The following is a 23,571-nucleotide window of genomic DNA, read 5'->3' as shown; positions in this document are numbered from 1 at the left end:
GCATCTTGGTTTTCTTTTTGCTTCTGACTTTAAAGTGATTTATAAGTATATCCCAAAGGCTTGCAAAGTTGTATTAAAATCGTAAAATCAATATGCAGATTGTTAAATGTCAGCAACACAAGTTACATCAGCTCAGGTTAATTGCAGCAGGCCTAGATTGGATTCTGTCAGACGTTTCGATAAGCCTATCATGTGACTGTCTGTCCTTGCTTAAAGGTACTGCTTTCACCGGCCTTGTAAATAAACCCACAAAAATTATTAGTTTGCAGAATATTTAGTGGCCTACTAGCAGAGGATGGATGGAGAGCTCTGACTCCCCTCCCCCCTCCCCAGCAGCCTGCTGCATTTCTATGCTGAGTGCATAGGAAGGGAACTCCCCTTTTGGTAGTCTGCTTGATTTCTTTGCTAGATATAGAGTGGGAGAATTCAGCCTTTGTCATTCTGCTCACTTTCCTCCTGAACGTTGCATATGTCTACCGGGTGAGTGTTTACAGTGCAGGTACAGTGCTGCTGATTTCTTTATCAAGATTAAACTAGTAGGAGCAGATTCACTCCCAATCCCAGCCCCTAACATTCTTCCTTGTTGGCTTACCATGGTTCCCACTTATTCAGTGTTTCAGCCGATGGGAACACTTGTTAGCAGTAACTAACCATGGCTAGTGCCTGTGCAGCTGTGACACTAAAAAACTGACTAATTGTTTTAGACAATGCCATTCATGTCTACAGTGCAATCCTATTTACATCTGCTCTGAATGAAGTCCTGTGGATGTCAGTGGGGTTTACTTCCAGGTGTTAGGTTTTTAGACAGCAGCCTTAGGCAAACAAGGAAAATGTGGGTTGAATCTTCAGTGAAGAAGTGTTGGAGACTTGATTCCCTTTGTTCATTTTTTTTATAATAAACGTTTATTAGTTTTCAATTACATTCCAATAATAGCCTCATTATAACAATGCCAATTTATAATACAATTATCATAACCAACAATTCAAATACTAAATTACCTTATTTAATTAAGGTGCCCCCCCGTGTTCTAGATTTGTTGACTTCCTAATTTTATTTATTTCTGTGTTCTAAAATCTTATTAGTTTCAGTTATATTCCGGTCATAATAGTCATCCCTTACACAACAACTGCAATATTAATAACTTCTATTCGTGTTGACACATTAAATGATTACTAAAGCTTCATGTGAGGAACTAAAACTATATCATTGTTCTTTCCTGTGTGTGGCAATTATTCAGTCCATGATGTTTCTTCCTGTCCTTGTAAGATGTTATGTCTTTCTTTCCCCCCGATTGTTGCTGTTATGCATCATTCCATGGGCGGAGCTGATATCCCTTCGCTTCAGTTTTTGATTACAGAATTAGCAGCATTACAAGCGTAAAACTCCATAATGGCAATTTTCAGTTATGATAGTATTGTGTAATTGTAGTCATCCAGTGTTTGATAACAGCACTGTAATTCGTACTCCATGACTGAAGAATGAAAATGTTTCAGAATTAAAACTACTACTTTTTTAACAGGTGAATGTGCGTAATGGAATGACCCTTCATGATTGTCTCATGAAAGCACTCAAAGTCAGAGGCCTGCAGCCGGAATGCTGTGCTGTTTTTAGATTACTTAATGAACACAAAGGGTAAGAATTGAAATACTACGTTTTATGAAACCATTCAAGCAGTTCCTTCCCATAGTGTTCCCTGTATTTTGTTTGCTTCACATTTATAATGTTCAGTGATTCAAACAGTACAAAATCACAAAGGGCACACCAACCAAAGTTGGTGTTGCATAGATTCAAATGGAGAGAATTCAATATAAGCTTAACTGTTCTATTGAAGTCAGCGGGAATGCAAAGAATTTAAAGTGGCTGCATTGTCCTAAGTGAAATCAATTATTGTTTTGCTTATTCTAAGTGAAATCAATTGTTTTGCTTATTCTGAACTTTGAAGGAAATAAAGCTAGAATTTTCTTCAGTTCATAGATGTAGCTATTTTTATATGATACTTGTAGAGTGTTATCTTTTTAGATTTAGCTAAAATGTTGGAAAGTTTTATCTGCTCGAATATAAATTTCAGTTTGGATAATCTCATTTTATCCTGTCAACTGCCCTGAGATTTATGGACAAAGGGTGGTATAAGACTTAATGTGCTTTTTATAGGGCCAGGGGTCTACTGTTTTTAAGTACCAAATGATTCTTTAACAAGTTGAGGGAGTGAAGGTAACTTAATTGACTTCACACTACTGATGGCTGGTATAGAACGCTGTGTTAAGCCACAGTCCTGGATCAATTATTTGTGAGATTTTATTTTTGCCCTTGAATCTGTTAATTTCAGACAACTTTAGGGCTCAAATCCATTATACAACTTCCATATCACTAAGGCCGCCATTAAAATTTTGGTATCCACGTCTTTCTTTTATTTTGAATGTTGCCACTTATTAAACTAGTGTGTGTTCACACACATTTCAGGTAGCTCCGAACTTTTAAGCGATTTGGTTTCGAGACTATTGGTTAAAAGTTTAAAAACTGGTAGCTTTTTTGTTCTCCTACACTTTGAAAATTGAATTCATTCCGCATATTCTCTCCCCACCTTTTCAGTAAAAAAGCACGGCTGGATTGGGGTACAGATGCTGCATCCTTGATTGGAGAGGAATTGCAAGTGGATTTCCTGGATCATGTTCCACTTACGACACACAATTTTGTATGTTGATCTCTTTTGTATGTACAAAATATTTGGAAATACCTCATGGGATTACAGCTGACAAGACTATAAGAAATTATACAGCAGTAGTGCTCAAAAAGTTTCATAATACTTTGACCTCAAAACAGCACACAAAGCAAGTGTTGCAATATATCTAAGTGTTCTTACCTTTCCAATCTTGGCAGAAAATCAACGATGTTTTTAAAAGCAGTCCAGACCCTTAGGGCATTGTCTTCCCCAACCTAGTCCCCTCCAATTTTTTTTTTTTACAAAATCCCATTAGCCAGCATGGCCATTGATGATGGAAATGGTAGTCCAAAACATACAGAGGGCATAGGGTTGGCCAAGACTGCCTCAGTTAACATCCTTTAGCTTGTTCTTTTGTTGCCCCTGTGGCAGTAGACACTGAGGTATTCTTCTGAGATCAGGAATCCAAATGCTTTGGAGGTCAAGACTAAAAGCATCTCCTTTCTTGGCCTGGTTCACACATCATGGTAAACCTAACTGTGACTGTACTGTGAATGAGCAAACACGCTAGTGCATGCTGTTCAAAGCATGCCTGTCCTGCTCCTCCCTTCCCCAGGTCAGAAGGAAACAAAGCACAGCGCTTTTTTAGTGCTGTGTGTTTTGCCTCTCTCTAAACAAACCGCAAGAGGGATAAATAAAGCATAAGTGCTGGTTCATATGTAACACTAAACTAGTGCCGGGGGCTGTTTCCTGCAGGACGGGTGCGTAGAGTTGAGCAGCATACACCAGCATATTTGCTTGTTTACAGCAAGATACAGTTTGGTTTGCCCATGACATATGAAGTGGTCCACTATGGAATATAATGAGAGGGGAGGAGAGCAAGAGTAACACTGTGAGCGAATGCACTTGCCTCTACTGTCTAAATTGGGAGGGAGAACTAAGGGGTTAAGGAACAGTTTTCATGGAGAAGGTGAGTTTTGATTAGGAGATTGAGTGCGCTTTCTGCTTCTATGGACTTGAACTATAAATGTAGTTCTCTGATCAAATAACACTGTGGCTACAAAAGCTGCTCGTTTAAACTTACCCAAATGCCAGGTTTTGGTTCCTTTCTAGTCTAATCTAATGTATATGGTTGCAAGTGAAAATAAAGCAATTTCTGAAAATGTGAATAATCTGAATTCCCCCCCCCCAAAAAAAAAGTTTCTGCTGAAATCACCTGTGTTTTGAAAACTAAAATATATTAATACTGGCTGTTTGTGAGACAGTATATTTTGAGCAAAGCATGTTTAAAGCTATAGCTTTATTCATAAAAGTTAATTCCAGTGGTAAAATGTGAACTATTTAATGATAATGTGGTAACAAGCAATTTGGAACAAATATGTAAAAAGCTTCATAAATTGGCTACCTCATACAAACTTAGATACGAAATTTATTTTCCAGGCACGGAAGACCTTTCTAAAGCTTGCATACTGTGACATCTGCCAGAAGTTTTTACTAAATGGATTCCGGTGTCAAACCTGCGGTTATAAATTCCATGAACACTGCAGCACAAAAGTTCCTACCATGTGTGTGGACTGGAGCAACATCCGGCAACTCTTGTAAGAGTTATTTTTAACCTTAAAAAAAATAAAAATGCAGCTATTTTAAAATTAGAATAAATGCACTGGTTCAAACATAAAGGCCTATTGAATTTAGTAAAAATCTGCTTACTTTTTTCTTTTTTGCTCAGCTGCATGCTTTTGATTTCAGGTTGTTTCCACACCCAAATGTTGGTGATACTGGTATCCCTGCGCTACCTCCCTTAACGACTCGGCGAATGCGGGAGTCCGTGTCCAGGATACCTGTGAAGTGAGTTGAACTTTGGTTTTTGTTGTGTTTTGCTATACAGTTGTATCTTGGATCTCAAACACCCTGGAACTTGGACGTTTTGGCTCCTGAATGCTGCAAAGTGAACGGTCCAGTTTGCGAAAGTTCTTTTGGAACCCCAATGTCCGACGGGGCTTCTGCGGCTTCAGATTGGCTGCAGGAGCTTCCTGCAGCCAATCAGAAGCTGTGATTTGGTTTTCAGACGTTTTGGAAGTCGAACGGAATTCCAGAACAGATTCCGTTCAGCGTCCAAGGTACGACTGAAATTCATAATGGTAGTGCTGTAATAGCCTGGGTAGCAATGTGCAAAAGCAGCTTGGTGTGAATATCTTAGACAAAACTCTCCTTACTGCATGCTAAGCACCAAGGGTTAGTGTTTTACAAGTTAAAATGCTTTTAGTATATTAATATTTTAGTTATTATTTTTTTAAATAGGGCCTATCCACATACATTTATGGTTTGGCTGTCCTGTGTGTCGTGTACTTGGACCCCTCCCTCACTTCCTGGTCTCTGCGTGGCATAGTTGGCTGTAGCAAGCAGATTAGCAAACTGTGTTTCATGTGGTCCTCTTCTAAAGGAGAACTAGAAGACCATTTCAAGCAATGGTCTTAAATCTGGGTTTGGAGAGCCAGGGCAAACCAAACCAAAGTTTTCTTGAACCCAGGATTCAGACAGGGAGTTGGATAGTGTGAAGTCAGGACAGGGTGCGGTAACCTCAGTGCTTGGACTTAACAACCAGACCTGTTAGTATTTTGTCAAAACCATTCCATAGTTGGGAAACCTTCATCCAATAGGTTTATTTAATGATCGCTAATTCTTTCCTATAATCATCCTCACATCTGAAGGCAAGCTAAGTGCCTGCTTATAGGATGGACAACATTATGCGGAGATTTTGCGAAGCCTCCTCACTTTACAACTGCATTCTTAGTAGTAATTTGGAATGGCACTTAATGATGGCAAATTGAACAACATTTAACAAACTGATCTGGTTTGATATTTTGGTTTAGAGATAGCTCTTAAACCGCACTTTCTCAGTTTGGGTGCATGGGAAATCATTGTTTTAAGAAGCCAGGAAAGCTTTGCCAAAGTCAGGCGCAGAAGTGGGAGGAAATGACTGGAGGGATGAGATGGAAGAGTGTGGGCACATACATGCTTGGTTCCCAGTCCATTTAAACTCTGGTTTGTTCAACTGAGATAGCTACATCTGAACCAGACTAATCTGATCATATATTAATTTTATTTCAAGAGAAGTAGACTCTACAGCAGTGATATCTACTAGAGAACAGCTTTTCTGATGCTTAACAATGAATCACCATTTCCTAGTAGCAGAATTGAAAAATGTTTGTTTCCATCCTTTAGTTCTCAACACAGATATTCTACACCTCATGCCTTCACATTCAGCACATCAAATCCATCTCCCGAGGGCTCCCTTTCTCAAAGACAGAGATCTACATCAACACCAAACGTCCACATGGTCAGCACAACTATGCCCGTGGATAACCGAATAATTGAGGTATTCCTATTTCTGGGTATTTAGCCAGTTGTTTCTGAATTGCATATTGGTTTAATACTTACTGCAGGTTATAATGGCCGCATTCCTGTTTTCATAGAACACATTAGTTTGCCAAACCGCAGTTCTCAGCTGATGTTCTAACTCCCCATAGTTTGTTACCAATTCTTTACTATGATTTGAAGGATCAGAGAACAGGATGCTTGTAGCCAGTATGTGACCAACTTAGTGACATGTCATTATTTCTGTTTCTATCACCTTTACTAATCAGTTAATATTTCCATAAAAGTATGGCTTGTTCAAAGTTAATCCAGTTAAAACAGAGAGTTTCTGTGCTACAAAATATAGCAATTTACAGTATCTCACTGAATAGAACAAAAGATCCACTCAGCTCTCCTTAAACAGATTTCTTTTTAATATCAAGATCTTGAGGGTTCAGTTGTGTGCAGTCTCCCCCCCCCCCCCTTTATAAGCAGTAATTTTCATTTGGCTTTTTATATTGCTTTTCTTCTCCTACTACAGAGACAGTATGGCAAGATAGTAGGTGACAGCATGACGAATATGTTCTTGATAGCTTGTAGCACATTAGGTGTTGTAAGTAGTGATGGATAGACTCACTCAAATTTAGGTCAGAGTCAAACTGACCCCAAATCAAGCTATGCTTTATCCTCAGTTTAAGGCTCCATCACTCTTCCAATGTGACAAGCCTGAGGCACCTCCTCTGCCTCTTACCTCCTTCCTCAAAATTTATTTCGTCATCCTAGTAAGTTCCATGAATCCTTGTGCCGGGGATGCTTCCATGGCAGTGCTAAAATTCTAATGGGAGCACTAAATTGAGACTTTTCTGCCCCAGCTTGCTGGTAAATCAGAACAGAAAAGAAAGTGGCAGCTCGTTACAGGGGATGGTATTAGGCTAAGCACTTTAAGATCTGGACCCAAACTGTAATGGGCTTGGGGGTTCCTGAGCTGGGAAACATCATTGCTGAACGTCCCCTACCCCTGTTTTTGAACTTTGGAGCTTATCACTAGTTTGAAGACAAAAATCACTTGGTAGAGCCACTAAAGCTTTCATGGTAAAGTTCTTTTCCAGGAATTTTTAGAGAGCCACCCTACATTATTGGAGTTCCCTTGTTGGTCCAGCTGGCTTTCAGTGTGCCAGAAAGCAAACACTATTTTGCAGCTGAAGTTTTGTAATGTGGTAACACTCTTTTTATCAGGGAAGTGTATCCCATGATTGCACAGTTGTGTGATATCTCAGAAAGTGGCTCAGAGTAGCCTTCACCAGTGTATGGTCCTCCAGATGTTGTTTGACTACAACTCTCATAACCCCCAGCTACTGAGGCCATTTAGAGGGCAAGGCTGGTTTAGGAGATGAAATTCAGCAAGTGCTGAGTTTAAGGCTGCAGATACTGACTGAGTGACTCAGAATGATGAGAAGCTGAGCAAGGGAAGGATTTGAGTGCTTATGATAGCTTTTGACCTTTCTCATTGATAGTAGAAGAAATTGTGCAAAGTAAGGTGGGTATATGCAAATTTGATTTATATATGCAAATATAGTTTTATTTGTATAAATTTTTTTACCTGGCTGCAGAATTCTGGTGTTCATTGCCTCATCTATAAGAATCATAAAATCTGTAGCCCGTAGCTTTCTGTTCTCCCACTTTAATTTATTGGATGTTTTGATAGGATGAGTGGGATGAACTTTATTTTGGGCTCCCAATGATTCTTATGTAAATGCTTACCTTTTAGCATGGTTTAGGTTTTTGATAGTGGCAATACCTTTAGTATCTCAAGTCAGACTAGGAAATCTTCCCTGGAATTGTGTTTTGAGTTGGAGAGAAGAAAACCATGGTGGTGGTTGTTGCTGCATCTCGGGCTCCTGAGTCCTAGAGTTCTCTCTTTGAATTTTACCCTAGAATAGTGAACCCTTTGTATAAAATGGCATCTAGCGTCTTGTTGAATTGCAGATCTGTTTGATTAGATTATCTCTGCTTGGATCAGTATCAGGTATAATCAGATTCTCTATACATCTGCCTTGTAGAGATTAAAATCTCATAGCCCCTCTTGAACTGTTCTTTTCTTGTGAGTCTGCTTATGGCAGAACTGGAATACTATCAAGTTTTGAAAATGCGAAGAGATGGTTTAGAAAACTTTCCCTGGAGCATATTTCATGGTTGGTGGAATGTCTGCCTGCCTAACCTTAAGAGCATTCTTGCATCAGGTTTAATCTGCAGTTCCTATAAAAAATAACATTCACATAGCTAATGTGTTAACTCTCTTTTCTTTCAAGTTGTCTTCTTTCCTTGTTGTTACTACTTTCCTTTTTAGCAGCTGAAAACTTTTTTTTTACTACTTCCTCTGTTCTTTTCTTATTTCTCATTGCTTTGAATTAGAATAACAGCCTGAATGCTTCTCCCAGGTCCTGGTGCAGACGATTCTGTTTAAGGGGAAGAGTAGGTATTATCTGGATGCCTTTGCTTTCTTCAGTTAACAGGATTGCTAAGAGAGTTGGCCAAATTAGTGTGAGTTAAATAACTGTAGCTTAACAGTTGCATTTGGGAAGACCAGTGTGGCATGTTTGTTTAGTTCTAGTACTAAAACCCAGAGTTTGTAATACAAAATAGAACTTGCACTACACAGATGAAGCTTTCAGTGGTACAGAGCAAAATCCATAGCTTCTGGAGTAAACCTGTTCCTTTTAGCTTTGCTCTCATGGATGTGGTTGTGTGTTAAAATGATAAGTGGGCATGCTGGTTGAATATTTTTATTATAAAAAACTCAGAAATGTCATTTTTTAAACTGCTTTTTTAGGGTTGGTGGATTATAGTGTGCTCCCAACAAGAAGCTACACAGACATCTGAATAGTTTAGCTTTATATAAAGCAAGCCTTCAGTAAATGAAGGCTTGTGATTATAGAAGAGAGCACAGAAGCAGTACTTCAAAAATACTTTGCCTGGTGGAGATGAGTACTTTATTTAAGTTGAAATTGGGGGATGAGGGAACACCCAGCTTTGAAATGCAGTGAATATTTTCTTCTTAGAAATTCAGGATTTGGATTGTGTTTTTTTAAAAAACAAAACAGAGGACAGCCTGTGCCTTTGTGGCCACATCCAAGCCACAGCAAGTGCATGAAAGTTCCTGTAAAGTCCACATTTTAGCTTAGCTGGCAGGGATACCCCTGTGTGGGGATTTCCCCATCCTTCTCCCTTCCTTTTGAAGCCACTTGTGTCTCTGTAGAGCTGCTTCTGAAGGTCGGGAGACGCATTGGAGCAGGATTTTATGTGGCAGAAGGAAATGCCAGCAGAAAGCACCACCCCACTTCTCTTGCGTGAGCACACAATTCTTGGGATTCCAGGAACTGTTCCCAATTGCCCATTTCCAAATGAACCTCCTTAGAATGAAAGGTGATGAGCAATTCTCACTGAGCTATACTTCTACAGGTGGTTTTATTCAGTGTTTCATCTTGCCCATCTTGACTAGAAATCTGTCTGAATCCTCATTATTTTTATTTTGTTGAACGTGCTTACACACTACTTTTCCTTCAAAGAGCTCTGAGTAGCTCAATTTGACTTCTAGACAGTTCACAGGGTGAGACCAGTTTAGCTTTGGCAGAAAAACTGCATTCTGGCTATTTTCTCACCTTTCTTTTGACCTTGCATTTTGCTTTGTGTCTTTCTATCCACTATACACAATCCGTGCACTGGATAATGCTGGACAAATGGGAACCATTCTAAAATTGCCTTATATCAGAGCTGTGCATGTTTACAAAGGGTAGCATGTGTGGCATGCAGTGAGAGAAGGAGAAACGAGCTCAGCTGCAGCAGTGGTATAGTGGGGGCCGTGTGGATTTCCACTTTTACAGATTCAATTCATCGCTATGTTTAAATATGACCAGATGGAACTGGACTTGCTCTATATGTAGTAGGTTATGCAAAATACATGTTACACCACTAACTTGATTGGTTAATGGTGGCCTTTCATGAAAGGTTAACTTGAATGCTCCTGTGAATACTTCAACGATTAATTCGACAACTTCATTTTAAAAGTTAGGCATACTTAAGTTTCCTTGCATTTTAAATGGCCAGCATCTCCAAATGTTGTGGTGGTTTGGTGTCTACAATTAAAGCTGCTGAGCCAGTTTCCCGTTAGTGAGAAATTTTCTGCTCTATTCCGCCTTCCAGAGCAATTATGCTGAAGTGTTGATACCTGTTCTTTTTGTTTCAGGATGCGATACGTAGTCACAGTGAATCTGGTGAGTGTTTCACTTAATAATATGTGGGATACTGGGAGGGCCACTTGGGAAGCTGCCTTATGTTGATTCAGACGATCTAGCTTAATGTGGTCTTCTCTGACTGGCAGCAGCTTTCCAGAGTTCCATCAAGAGGTCTTTCCCAGTCCTACCTGGAGATGCCAGGGATTGAACTTGGAACCTTCTGCAGGGAAAGCTTCTGCTCTGCCACTGAATTATGATGATTCATATTATGAACGTTTCTACATTAAAAAGTGCTTCCATGTTAGAATTAGCATGCAGCTGGAGCACAGAATATCATTGATGCAGTAAAACGGACTTAGGCTTTGCACAACATGGTGTCATACCAGTTCCCGCATGTTTTTCTTGCTTCTGATACGGGGGTTGTCTAATGTTAGTAAGCGTCTCTTTCATCTTTCTTCAAACATGCGAAGCATCACCCTCCGCTATATCCGGAAGCCCCAACAATACAAGTCCAACAGGATGGTCCCAGCCTAAAACACCAGTTCCAGCCCCAAGAGAGAGAGCGGCAGGATGTAATTCGCAAGAAAAAAAAATCGTATGTATCAGAGTATTTACAGCCGGAAGATACTCAGAGTATACAACGTGATTTTCAAATATATTAAAGCTTGCAGCTGGATGTGTCGCAATGATTTGCATGTATTCTGTGTCATACTCTTTATGCTGCTGCCATAGCTGAATAGTGTGTGAGCTTCTAAAAGAAGTCCAAGTGTTTGTCAATGTTATTTTACATTCTTCACTAATGCCTTCACTCTGATTCTAAAAACAAACCCAGCGCAACTCTCCAGCAGGGGTGGCCTAACCTGTGGGCCTTCTCAGATGTTGCTAGACTACAATTTCCTTCATCTGTGACCATTGGGCGTGCCAGCTAAGGCTGATGGGAGTTGTGGTCTAGCAACATGGAGGGCCACGGGTTCCCCATCCTTAGTCTCCAATTTGCAATAGCACCTGCCTCCATATTACTCTGCTCAGTATCATAATACAGCACCTAGATCTTTACATCAGCCCCTTGAACCAGTAAAAAAATTACGATTTCTGACTTCGTGTTGTTACAGCTGATAAGCTCTTATCTGCTGGCACAGGAAGTATTAGAAACAGGCTGTTAGTATGGAGATGAGAATATGACCACATTTGTATAAGAGGGAAATCTGATTGTCATTAAATAGAAAAAAGTTATTGGGAGTGATGTTACGGCATAGATTATTTTCCATCTGTACAACAGATTTAGAAATATACAGATGCCCATTCAGTCCTTAGTTTGCTTAAACATATTTCCTGTTGACATTTTGTTAAGTCTACATTATAACTGTGTATGTACTGCGTAGTCAGATCTAGATTATTTCCAAATATCATTAATCATACTTGCGGCAAGCTTTAATCTGAACCTGTGAAACTTGGTTTCCAGGCCATGCTGTCTGTATTGTAAATATTTACTTGCTTTCCAGAGACCTCGTGGACAGAGAGACTCAAATTATTATTGGGAAATAGAAGCAAGTGAAGTTATGCTCTCTACCAGAGTAGGATCAGGCTCTTTTGGGACTGTTTACAAAGGCAAATGGCATGGTAAGTATCAAGTATTCCTACCACTCTTCTTGGAAAATATCAATATTAAAATTGTTTAACATAGTAAAAAATATATACATTTGGCCATGTGTACAGGTTTAATATTTTTGATTCATAGATATCTGATAAGAACTGATCCCATAATTATGTATGGGGCAGAGAACCCTTCATTCCAACTTTGGAACTGGGGTGGTGATGGGAGTTGCTGCTCAGCTGCAGGAACAACCCCCTCTCTCCTCTGCAATTTTGTTTTTCCATTTTTATTTTTTGAAATATTGTCTCTGTCATTTCTTCTTCTTCAAGTGTTTATTGAATTTTTGTTACGTACAAAAACATGTTGCACCAAAAAAAAAGCAGGTAGGAAAAAAAGATACTTTATAGAGTTGCAGAATGAAATAACAGCAACCCAGTACACCAAATTACAACCATGCTCATTCAGTTTCAAAATTGGGAGAAAGGCTGACCATATGTCCTGCCCATCAGGAGGTGGCATTGCACACGCCATGCTGAGCAAACTTTAGCAGCCACATTTCATCATCTTTTCCATTATCATGTTTACAACAAATTATAAACAGCTCTTCCATTATTCTTATAAGGTGTGTTTGCATTGGTGGAAGGGAAGTGGGTATTTGGAAATAGTGGCCAAGATTCAAAGAACTACTTAGTGTACTCAAATGCTTGGTCCTGCCTTGTGAGGTGTTGTATGTTTTTCCTTTGAGCAGACCTCTGTGCCTCAGTGTAACGCTTTAGAAAGTTCCCCGGTTTACCATGTGATAATCAGGATGGGTGGGGGTGCCTACTGTCTGCCTTTGGGTTTTTCCGCATGCAGACCATACTGCTGAAGCTCTGGTTCCTCCCTGCATGTAATTTGTGTAAAGACATCAGTGGACTGCTTGTCATTGTTGTAAGAATGTTGGCATGGTGCTTGAGATACAATTGTTGTGTTATGTTTGCAGGAGATGTAGCAGTAAAGATATTAAAGGTGGTAGATCCAACCCCAGAGCAGTTTCAGGCCTTCAGAAATGAAGTGGCTGTGCTAAGGTAAGCCAACATGGTGACTTTAAAATGCTTGTCTAGTACTTTTATTAAGTTGACTGTTGTCTAAAGTGGCTGGATGCACAGGCTCATTGTGTTTTCAGTAAAACGCTTTATTGTGTGAGGTTATCGCAAGGATAGTAAACTAAACAGAACTGGAAGATTTACCAGACTCTCATACTGCTGCATCCAAATTGTGGACTATCCTGAGGCAGGGATGTTCAGTTTGTTAGCTAACAGTTCCTTGTTGGCTGGAACTGTGATCAATACTTGCCAAGGCTGGCCCTACCATTACGCAGCATAAGCCAACTGCCTCAGGTAGCAGATGTTGAGGGGAAGCAGCAGCCTCTTGGCTATTCCTCCTGTGCTCCCCACCCCCCAGTCATTCCTGTCTTTTGGAGGGCAAGTCTATGTATTCTTCATGACATGTTCTGACCACTTTAAAAAGTAGCCTTCTGACTCAAGCGCAGTGGAGGATGCTATCATTTTACCAGTTTGGAGAAACAGCCCGTTCTCAGCCCAGTCAGCTTCTGTGTATGGAATGTGAAGGGAGTGCCATCTTGTCCTTTGCCTCAGACAACAAACTGTTTTGGGTCAGTCCTGCTTGTTAGTCTTCAAAGCTCTTCACTGGGCAACAGACTGGTGTAGAAGCACTCTTTTGCATGCAAAGGGAAGGATTTGCTGATTTACACACACACACACACACACACACACACACACACACACACACACACACCGATCCCCTTTCTGGCAGCAGCAGCTTGTGTCTCGTGCCACACTAGAGGATATGCCAGCCTTCAGAACAGTGTTCCAGGGGGTTCTGCCTGACTAGCTGAAGAGGGACAGCCCAAAAAGCACATACAGAGTTTATATTGGATGCTGCTCAAATTCACCTTCAAATCCAAGCAGGAAAGACTGCATCGCCAAAATTCAAAGAGCCACATAAGCACAGGGAAATTCAGGCTCATTCATTATTTTGTCATTAGTAAAAGACATTTATTTCTATAAATAGACGTTTCTCTTTCTCTGTTAAATTTACATATCCCTGCAAAACCTTTGCTATAGAGAAAAGCAGTTGAGCTTCAGCTTGGGTTCAGAGGTACTAGTTTTTTGGAAAGCTTTGGATCAGAAGAAAAATCCACCCCTAAATCAATGGAGTTCTGAATTTCACATGTTTATTTAATTTACAAAGCTGAACATACACTCCATGTTCATATGTTGATTCCTATTTGTTTCTCTTAGGAAAACCCGGCATGTTAATATTTTGCTATTCATGGGCTACATGACTAAAGATAACCTGGCCATCGTCACACAGTGGTGTGAAGGAAGCAGTCTGTATAAACACCTGCATGTCCAGGAGACCAAGTTCCAGATGTTACAACGTATTGATATTGCAAGGCAGACGGCACAAGGAATGGAGTGAGTAATCTGGACTGAATCATTGTAGCTATGGAAGTGGTGTTGACTGCTCCGAAGATGAAATAGTGCTAGAGAAAATCAAGGAAGTGCTGTCTTGGGTCCAGGCAGATCTTGATAGTGCCTGTAAAACTTGAAATATAAAAACACCAGGCAATCTTCCAGAGAGAGATTACAAAGATGTTTTCCTAATATACAAAAATAGCACTGTCTGATTCTAAATTGATAAAATGAAAGCTTTCTAGCTACAGTAGATAACTACTGAGGAAATTATAATCTTCATTGTGTTTGATTAAGGATGTAGTTTGTTGCTTTGAAACTTGACTTTTGACATGTAAATATGTTCACATTTTTATGTCTCAAATTTTGTTTACAGCTACTTACATGCGAAGAATATAATACACAGAGATATGAAATCGAATAGTATCCTTTTCTTACTCGGTGGAATTCTGATGGCCTGCCGTCATTAGAGCAATATGGAACATGGGGCATAGTATTTCTAGTTTGTTCTGATGATTAAGTGATATGAAGACATGTTAGTTAATAGCAATATTGAAGGTTACTTCTGCATTCGTTAGCTGTCTTTCGTTTGTAGATCTGAGTTGAAAACTGGGGCTGTTTTCAAGATCTCTAAATTCATAACACATAATTTTATTTTATTGTTTAAAAACCAAACCTTATAATGTATGGTCTGCATTCTTTACAGGTCCTGTCTCTGGAAAGCTCAATGTCCTTTGAAGCTTTCAGTGGATAGGACTCTATAAAGTGCAGCGGATACACGGAAACTTAATTAAAAGAAACCAAATTGTGTGTTTTGAGAGAACTTAAAAATAGTAAGCAGTCTGCTAATGGACTCAAGCACCTCCCTTTTACCTATAGTTGGAAGTTCAGTGCTGAGAGTAATAAAAATCTGGGGAGTGGGGAAGGTGTGGGAGAAAAAAAGGATGTACCTAGGCACCTTACCACCTTCCTTTTAATACCAAATATTTTACAATATATTTATAAACCTGGTTGGTCACTGTGAGAACAAGGTGATGGACTAGATGAGCCATTGGCCTGATCCAGTCTGATCCATCTTGTGTTCTTAAAACACATTCATTAAAAACTAGTGTAGAATATCTTCTGGAAACAGGCCTGGATGCCAGGATGACTGTGTTTGGTAACTGAAGTGACTGTCCATGTGTGTTCCTTAAGAGTTATGTAGATATATTTCTTCATGAAGACCGCACAGTAAAGATTGGAGACTTTGGGCTGGCAACAGTCAAATCTAGGTGGAGTGGTTCCCAGCAGGTAGAACAACCTACTGGATCCGTTCTCTGGATGGTAAGTGTTGCTTGTAGCTGGTCTGACATTAAAGTTATTCCTTTTAACTTTTGTTTTTAATGTGCAGTATATGACAAAAACATGTTTCTTATCCTTTAATCCAGGGATGGGGAACCTTTGGATTGCTTTTGGCCTACAATTTCCATTATCCCTGACTGCTGGCCGGGGATGAGGACAGTGGAATGCAGCAGTATCTAGAAAGCCAAAAGTTCCTCATCCTTGCTTAAATACCAGAGAACTAGCATACAGTACTGCTATTCTACAATTGGCATGGCTGCTTCCTGTGTTGCAAAAGAAGGTGTATATCTATGTGTGCTTTTAGAGCTGCAGTTTTCTTTTTAACATGGAAGGGGGTTTGAGTGGGTAGGTGCTGCAGATAGGTTTTTTGACTAGGCTTCAGGATACACGGCCTTGCAAAACAAATTAGGGTTTGTTATGAGAATGAGCCTGTGTGCACCTCAGGGTTCCTTCCCCCACCCAAGGTCTTAACCAGAGGTGGCATGCCAAACGCATAGGCTTTTGAACTAACCACGGATTCCCATTACAGTGGTACCTCGGGTTACATATGCTTCAGGTTACAGACTCTGCTAACCCAGAAATAGTGCTTCAGGTTAAGAACTTTGCTTCAGGATGAGAACAGAAATTGTGCTCCGGCAGCGGGAGGCCCCATTAGCTAAAGTGGTGTTTCAGGTTAAGAACAGTTTCAGGTTAATAACGGACCTCCAGAACGAATTAAGTACTTAACCCGAGGTACCAATGTACACCCAAAGTTCGGGAACGTTAGGTAGTTAAAAGAAGCCAGGATATCAAACTGATCATGGAAGCTTTTGATCTCCTTTGTATGTAGGAAGGTGGGGGGGGGGGGCGCAGCAGGAGCAAGGAAGTCCGATGTGTGCAGGCTCATTCTTGTAATGACAAACCATAGTTACTTCTTGTTTCTGTACTAGGCCAATGTCTATATTAAGTTTTTAAGAAGCTGAGGCTGCAGCCTGGAGGTGGTGAGAAATGACTGCAGTTCTGCCACCTCCCCCAGGGCCCTGCTGGCCTCAAGCTGACAGCGTGGAAATGAGGGCAGAGGAACGATCATGTGTTCCATTGTATTTCCCCTGATTTAAAAACCCCCACATTTTTCATTCAATTGTTTCCAATGCCAATTTGAATGTTTGAGGAAATAAATTTAATGCAGTGGCTTAATTCTGTTTTTTATTGTGGCCTTAATGCCGTCAGACTGTTTTCTTTTCCCCTCCATGTATGAATTCTTAATCTGGTTTTTTTTTATAAAAAAAAAGGCACCAGAAGTGATTCGAATGCAGGATAGCAATCCATTCAGTTTCCAATCAGATGTGTATTCTTATGGAATTGTACTCTATGAACTGATGACCGGAGAGCTACCTTATTCCCATATTAACAACAGAGACCAGGTGAGAAACGATCATTTTTTAAATGCAATGCATTGTATTTCCAAATTTATTATTTTCAGGGTTTCTGGATTTTATTTCGAAGGCTACGGAGCAAAGAACCATGTAATTTATATTCCACCTCATCCAGTCTGCTGCGAAGATGGTAAATTATAGAAGTAGATCTTGGCTTGTGTGTATCTAAGCAGCAGGGCATCCCATATAAAAGCTTTTGCAGAGGGTATCTGTTTGCAGTAACATTGAAAAGTCGGTATAACATCATATATACTTTGCCCAAACTGCTTGTTTGCTGTGCAGTGTATGTTAGCACTAGGCTGGTCGGAATGTTGAGTCAGAGTTTTAGAGGACTGAAAAAAAAATCTACATTGTTAACACTTGATACAGGGGTCAGTTTGTCAACTAATTCCCTTGTGAAATCTGGGTTGTGTGTTCTTGGAGTTCCCATTGGTCTCCAAGGATCTGTGTCTTCTCAAGGGTTGGGCTGAGCGTTAGGAAAGCCTTAACCTGAGGATCGAAGGCAGGATAGGCGAACACTGCTTGTGAACTCTGCCTTCATTGTTTCTTAAGCCTGTCTGCCCAGATGGAAATAATTGTTATATGCTAGATGAAAGAAGTGCCTTGAACTTTAAAGTAATATGACATGCTAAAGTGGAAAGCACAAGGTTCCTAACTGGTCTAGTAGCTGTAGTGCATCCTCAGTGCTACCTTAGAGGCAGTTACCACTCACTGTGGCAAGTGTGGCACTACCCTCTGGTGATGGGCAATTAGCCTTCTGCCAAACTTCGAAGCTGCAGACGTGTCTCAGCAGTTGTATGGTGGTCCCAGCCCTCTCCCAGCACTGAAGTTGGTAAGGATGCTGGGAGTGGTTAGGCAGCCAAATCGGCAAGCCCACCCCCTTTTTTATCATGGGGCAGCAAAGGGGAACTGCTGTTTGGCAATGCCAAGCATTGGGTGAAGTTGGAACACCTGTTTTTCTCACAGAAAAGGTTGGAGGCTTCATGGTTGATTTAGAAGGCTGCAGAAAGCTCTGATTGTGCGGTGAGCCTCCCTCCACAAGGAGAAGCTGCTTACTGCATAAATGACCCTTCTGAAAGTGCAACGGGAACATGGTAGAAGGGCTGAGGCCAACAAGTGCCTCTCCACGTTCTCCCTCACAGGATTATGGTGGTGGTGGGTGCTTGGAAAGGCTTCTGGGGCTGGCTTCTCAACTTAAGAGATAAATAGAGCCATTAGAAGGTTACACGTTTGTTTCTTGTAAGTCAACTACTTTGGAAGCACTGGGGAAGAAGATACAATGACATGTGCTATAATTTGTACTAAATTAGATAAAATGGCCTGTTTATCACAATGCAGATCCCTCACCAGTCTGCAGGAGGTTCCCATCTGGCAAGCAGCTTCCATGTGCGTATATTCTTTCTTGGGCCAGAATGTATTTGGCAATTAATTTTGGTAGCTGGCAGTGAGTGAGGGGGGTCTTGAGAATATGGGAAGCTTCCTTAAACCAAGCCAGGCCACTGAGCCATCTAACCATAGCCCTTCCGATTGTCGGACAGAAGTCTTTCCCAGCCCTCCATGGTATCACTTATGAGTGATGTCCCCTTCCCCCTTGAAACCACATGCAGCTGCCCTCCATATTTCCATGAGAACAGTGAATAGTTTACATTAAAACTATTTTCAACGTAGATGCTGCCTCTCTAAACTTCTAAGGTTTGCTTGTTTGCCTATTCTTAGATCATTTTCATGGTTGGTCGTGGCTATGCATCACCAGACCTCAGCAAACTCTACAAAAACTGCCCCAAAGCTATGAAGAGACTCGTAGCAGATTGTTTGAAGAAAGTCAGGGATGAAAGGCCTCTCTTCCCCCAGGTAAGAATTAAGTTTGATTTTAGAGCTTTACAAAACGAATAAACTTGTGTGTGTGTTTGAATAAAGCAAGAGACAGAGAGAACATGTTGGTTCAAATAGTGAAAAATAATGGGGAAACGAATCTCTTAAACTGCAGGCAAGAGAATATTTTTATTACTTTATTTTATTACCTTTTTACTCCATAGAAGTCAAGATTAGAGCACATGGTTCACTTCACACCTCATAATTTATCCTTGCAAACAGCCCTGTGAAGTAGACTAGGCTAAAAGAGAGTGACTGGTCCAAGGGAACTCAGTGAGTTCCATGACTGAATTACGAGAGAGAGAGAGAGAGAGAGAGAGAGAGAAGAGAATATTCTAGAGAAAGAGACACACACATAGGCATGCAGACATGCCTACATGTACCTATGCATGCACAAAGACAGGTATAACTATGTTGTTGTTGTTTAGTCGTTTAGTCGTGTCCGACTCTTCGTGACCCCATGGACCAGAGCACGCCAGGCACTTCTGTCCTCCACTGCCTCCCGCAGTTTGATCAAACTCATGCTAGTAGCTTCAAGAACACCATCCAACCATCTCATTCTCTGTCGTCCCCTTCTCCTTGTGCCCTCCATCTTTCCCAACATCAGGGTCTTTTCCAGGGAGTCCTCTCTTCTCATGAGGTGGCCAAAGTATTGGAGCAGCTTCACGATCTGTCCTTCCAGTGAGCACTCAGGGCTGATTTCCTTCAGAATGGAGAGGTTTGATCTTCTTGCAGTCCATGGGACTCTCAAGAGTCTCCTCCAGCACCCTAATTCAAAAGCATCAATTCTTCGGCGATCAGCCTTCTTTATGGTCCAGCTCTCACTTCCATACATCACTACTGGGAAAACCATAGCTTTAACTATACGGACCTTTGTTGGCAAGGTGATGTCTCTGCTTTTTAAGATGTTGTCTAGGTTTGCCATCGCCTTTCTCCCAAGGAGCAGGCGTCTTTTAATTTCGTAACTATAGGTATGTATTAACTTAACCCAACAACACCCTCCTCACACACAGAAACAGATCCCACTGCAGCCAACCAAAGGTGATCAACCACACCCCAGGCCACCCCAACCTCTCCCACCATCAAGGAAACATAGCAAAGGAATAGAAAGAGAACCTCCTCAAGTGACACTGACACAAAAACCCTACACATACACCAAGTAAAAGAATATGGGCTTTACCACCCCAACCCTTTCTCCCGCCCCCCTTCTTTTCTTCCCAACCCTATACTGCATATAACACCAATGTTTCACGACAAAAGTAACTGATCTTGTAGAAAACACAACCTGAAGAAAAATACAAAGCATGTGCTTTTGTAAACGAGGAAAATCTTTAATAATTAAAAACAAAAACCTGTAGGTATGTATTTATTGAATATATGTACTGCTTATCGGATGGACTTCACAAAGTAGTTTACATAAAATTATTTTTTTAAAATAAGTGTCGATAGAAATTATATGATGAAAGAGGAAGGACAAACAACTGTCATTGCAGAGGCTGCCTCCTTTTCTTCTCCGTTCCTCTTGATTCTTCAGACGTCCCTCAGGTGGGGAGTGGGGAGAGAGGTCTCCATGGGGAGCTAGAGGCTGGCAGCTTCCTAACCCGTTTCTGCAGCTTTCTCTCCTCCACTTGGGGCAAGATGGACACATTATACAGCTGTGTCTATATAACATTATATATGATTTAATATATACAAGAGAAGGGTAATAAAATACATAAACAACAAGACAGATACAAATTTTACCCTTCTCTTATGTATATATCCGCATTTATGAGAGAGAGGGTGGCGGGGAGAGAGGCATATTATGTTTAATCGTTCTCACACACATACATAAATAAATTATAGAAAGAAAGACAGATTTATATCTCTGTTTATCTGTTTCCTGAGAGACACTAAAATTCTCAATTTTATGTTTCTTGGTATTTCCTGCTTCTGATAAGACCAAAATGTTTCATTAGTGGGAGATAATGAAACAGTTTTCCAGATAACCATGTTCACTTTTCTTTACTGTTTTTCAGTAATGCTGAGATACTATAATTTGATTTTTTTAAGAATGTATTTTAAAACTGGGTATTTGTGTTGTAGCGTTGTCACTCCCAAGCTATTGCCAGCAACCTGTGGGTATCCCTGCACATAGGTTTGTGCTTTGGGTGTGTAATGTGAGCCACTCACGCTTTTCACAAGGCAGAAAATAAACGCTGTCCTGTCTGCTCTCTATTTTATAAACAGGAAATGGTCACAGGGAAGTGGGTGGGGCTGGCAAGAGCTTTCACAAAATTTGCACTTGTAGCCTTGTCTAGACCTAGGAAGTTGTCAGTACTGTAATTAAGATAGTCTTGCACAGAAATTGGACAGGCCGTTATAATTTCCTCTCCCCCCCCCTTTCCCCTCTTTACTTTAGATATTGTCTTCCATTGAATTGCTGCAGCATTCTTTACCCAAAATCAACCGAAGTGCTTCAGAACCTTCTCTGCATCGTGCAACTCACACCCAGGACATCAATTCGTGCACGTTGACTTCGACAAGGCTACCTGTGTTTTAGGAGATTGTTGCGCGCTGCCCACTGCTCTCCAGTAACATTTCTAGCAGTTGTGCTTTTGAATGCCTCAGTCTACAGGATTGCAGAGCCAGCAATGGGATTCAGCTGGATGCCAGTTTTGAGAATGAGCTGCTATGAATTTCTACCGTTCTAATCCTACAGGGACAAAAAACTCCACGTTGCCTTTTTCTATAGGTTATCATATTGAAATAGTTAAGAGACAGTATACAAGAGGTCCTATTACTATTTTTTATAGATGCACTTGAGCCTTACTTTATCCCATATGCAAAAAAAAAGGAAAAAGGAAAAAAAAAGAAAACAGGTTTCTTTGAAATTGCATTATGCTGAATAGACTGGTATTTTTCTATAGCAAAATAATAGCTTAGCATTTGAGGAAAGTCAATGCAGATGGTGCTGTTCTTCTGATATTCTAAGACTTTGTGCCATTCAGGCTGGAGGAATTTTAACTAAAATGATCATCCACAAAGAAGACTTAAGGGAAGAGGGGAATTCAAGCTCTGGAAAGTTTCCACTTCTAAGCATTTCTCAAGATCATGAAACGTTAAACACCAATATTAAGTCAACACAAAACAGTTTTGCACATGTGGAAAATACTAATTTTGAGGCAAGGAATATATTATAACTAGTACTGTCCAGAGAAGGAAGCTAGCACAATCTTCCTACAATCATCTAACAGTAACATAAGAAGCTTGTTGGGTACTTCGGACTTGTTTCTTGCGGCGCTCTGAGGGTCCTGTGAGAAACTATAGTTTTTTGGGAGGAGAAGAAATAAGTAATTCTGTTAGTAAATTTCTGCAAAATAAAGTCTGTTTTGAAACTTTTTTTCCTGAGATGCACTATAAAGAAACTTGGCATATACAGGTTTTCCCTTGCTGATTTGGGTTTTAACTTTGTTTTCATTGCCCCTCAGAGAAAAGCATTTATTGTAAACACAGGTTCTTCTGATTATCTTATTTTAATAAAATAAATTAAATTTAAGTTTGTCATTCAGTCGGTTTTTTAACCGATGTTCCACATTTGATGTGTGTGCACCATCTTCTTAAATGTGTGTATTATGTAGCCGTGATGCCCTGTCTGCAATATCTAGTACACTGTGTGCAGGAAAGCAAAGAAAATACTGGAGCGATTCCCCTCTAAAATACCATTTTGGAAAGAACTGTAGAGCTATTAACTGTGTATTTCCTCGCACCGTTATATTCTCTGAAGAATGTGCTTTGTAGCTCCAGCAGCCTTTTGAGGGATCTTTAGATGTGATGCAGTTTTCAAGAACATGTTTATCACTTTCAGGCACAGCAAAGTGTCCCTTGGAGATGTAGGTAAGCTGTTTTTTGACCCACAGACCCATATTTCCCATATTGAACCATCATCACTGTAAGTGTAGGTGTGCATCTTCAGTTGTGGGTTGCTCTCAGATAAATACATTTAGTTCACCACACATCCAGCAAATCCTTACTATCTAGTTCCACATGGATTTTGCTACATAGTGATGGAAAGACTCACTTTACAGAGAAAGAAGAAATCATGCAAATTCATCCTCTGCCTCTTGTCCACAGGCCTGGAATTGAAGTTACCGAGTTCACTAAAGAGCCAGGCTAGATATGATATTAAATGCTTGTAGCATCAGCTGGGTGAACACTTGATAATTATTAGGATTGTGAAGGGGAATTTGACCCTTCCCCTGAAGCTAGCATTTCCCGGGGGGCGGAATCTATACTGGCTGTGTTACTGTACTATAAAATCTATAGCCATGTAGTTTGGCCCTCAGGTGACTCCTAGAGGTGGTTCGTAGAGGTGACATAGTCAAATCTGCAGATTCTTTGGAACAGGATTAAGATTTTTTAAAGGCGAATTGACAATCCCGTGTGTAATAAATGAGGGTGTTAGATCGCTGGTTGCCTGATCTTACACAGTATCATGTTAGGCAACTCAGTAGGAAGTTGTATACAAGTTGTATGCAGTAGGCTTTATTTCTTTTTAAGGCATAAAGGAGGTCAGTTACTCAGGAAGTAGTGATGAATGAAAACTGCTCAGGGATTAAGAGTGAGAGGTAACTTTCTGATTGA

General features: G+C 40.4%; 1 protein-coding gene across 15 annotated transcripts in view; it reads left to right on the top strand.

The window, feature by feature from the left end:
• The window catches only part of RAF1 (Raf-1 proto-oncogene, serine/threonine kinase), a 68,128-nt gene extending 45,642 nt beyond the window's left edge, over positions 1 to 22,486 (top strand). For 11 of the 15 annotated variants that reach the window (XM_082211924.1, XM_082211935.1, XM_082211930.1 and 8 more), the window contains 17 exons: positions 1,521 to 1,633; positions 2,591 to 2,693; positions 4,101 to 4,258; positions 4,410 to 4,508; positions 5,886 to 6,039; positions 8,430 to 8,489; positions 10,261 to 10,288; positions 10,720 to 10,844; positions 11,752 to 11,869; positions 12,826 to 12,910; positions 14,147 to 14,323; positions 14,697 to 14,743; positions 15,525 to 15,643; positions 16,933 to 17,064; positions 18,415 to 18,462; positions 18,793 to 18,927; positions 21,350 to 22,486. In XM_082211924.1, the coding sequence (XP_082068050.1) occupies positions 1,521 to 1,633; positions 2,591 to 2,693; positions 4,101 to 4,258; positions 4,410 to 4,508; positions 5,886 to 6,039; positions 8,430 to 8,489; positions 10,261 to 10,288; positions 10,720 to 10,844; positions 11,752 to 11,869; positions 12,826 to 12,910; positions 14,147 to 14,323; positions 14,697 to 14,743; positions 15,525 to 15,643; positions 16,933 to 17,064; positions 18,415 to 18,462; positions 18,793 to 18,927; positions 21,350 to 21,490 (1,842 nt within the window). In that variant the 3' untranslated portion in view covers positions 21,491 to 22,486. The remainder of the gene's footprint in view (positions 1 to 1,520; positions 1,634 to 2,590; positions 2,694 to 4,100; positions 4,259 to 4,409; positions 4,509 to 5,885; positions 6,040 to 8,429; positions 8,490 to 10,260; positions 10,289 to 10,719; positions 10,845 to 11,751; positions 11,870 to 12,825; positions 12,911 to 14,146; positions 14,324 to 14,696; positions 14,744 to 15,524; positions 15,644 to 16,932; positions 17,065 to 18,414; positions 18,463 to 18,792; positions 18,928 to 21,349) is intronic. The other 4 variants (XM_082211928.1, XM_082211925.1, XM_082211926.1 and 1 more) reach the window with 3 other exon arrangements.
• The last annotated feature ends 1,085 nt before the right edge of the window (positions 22,487 to 23,571 follow it).

This window comes from Podarcis vaucheri (assembly GCF_965113315.1).
Source record: "Podarcis vaucheri genome assembly, chromosome: 2".
In the NCBI taxonomy this organism is placed as follows: Eukaryota; Metazoa; Chordata; class Lepidosauria; order Squamata; family Lacertidae; genus Podarcis; species Podarcis vaucheri.
Note: the sequence above shows the minus strand (reverse complement) of the source record. Positions and strands in the feature narration are given on the sequence as shown.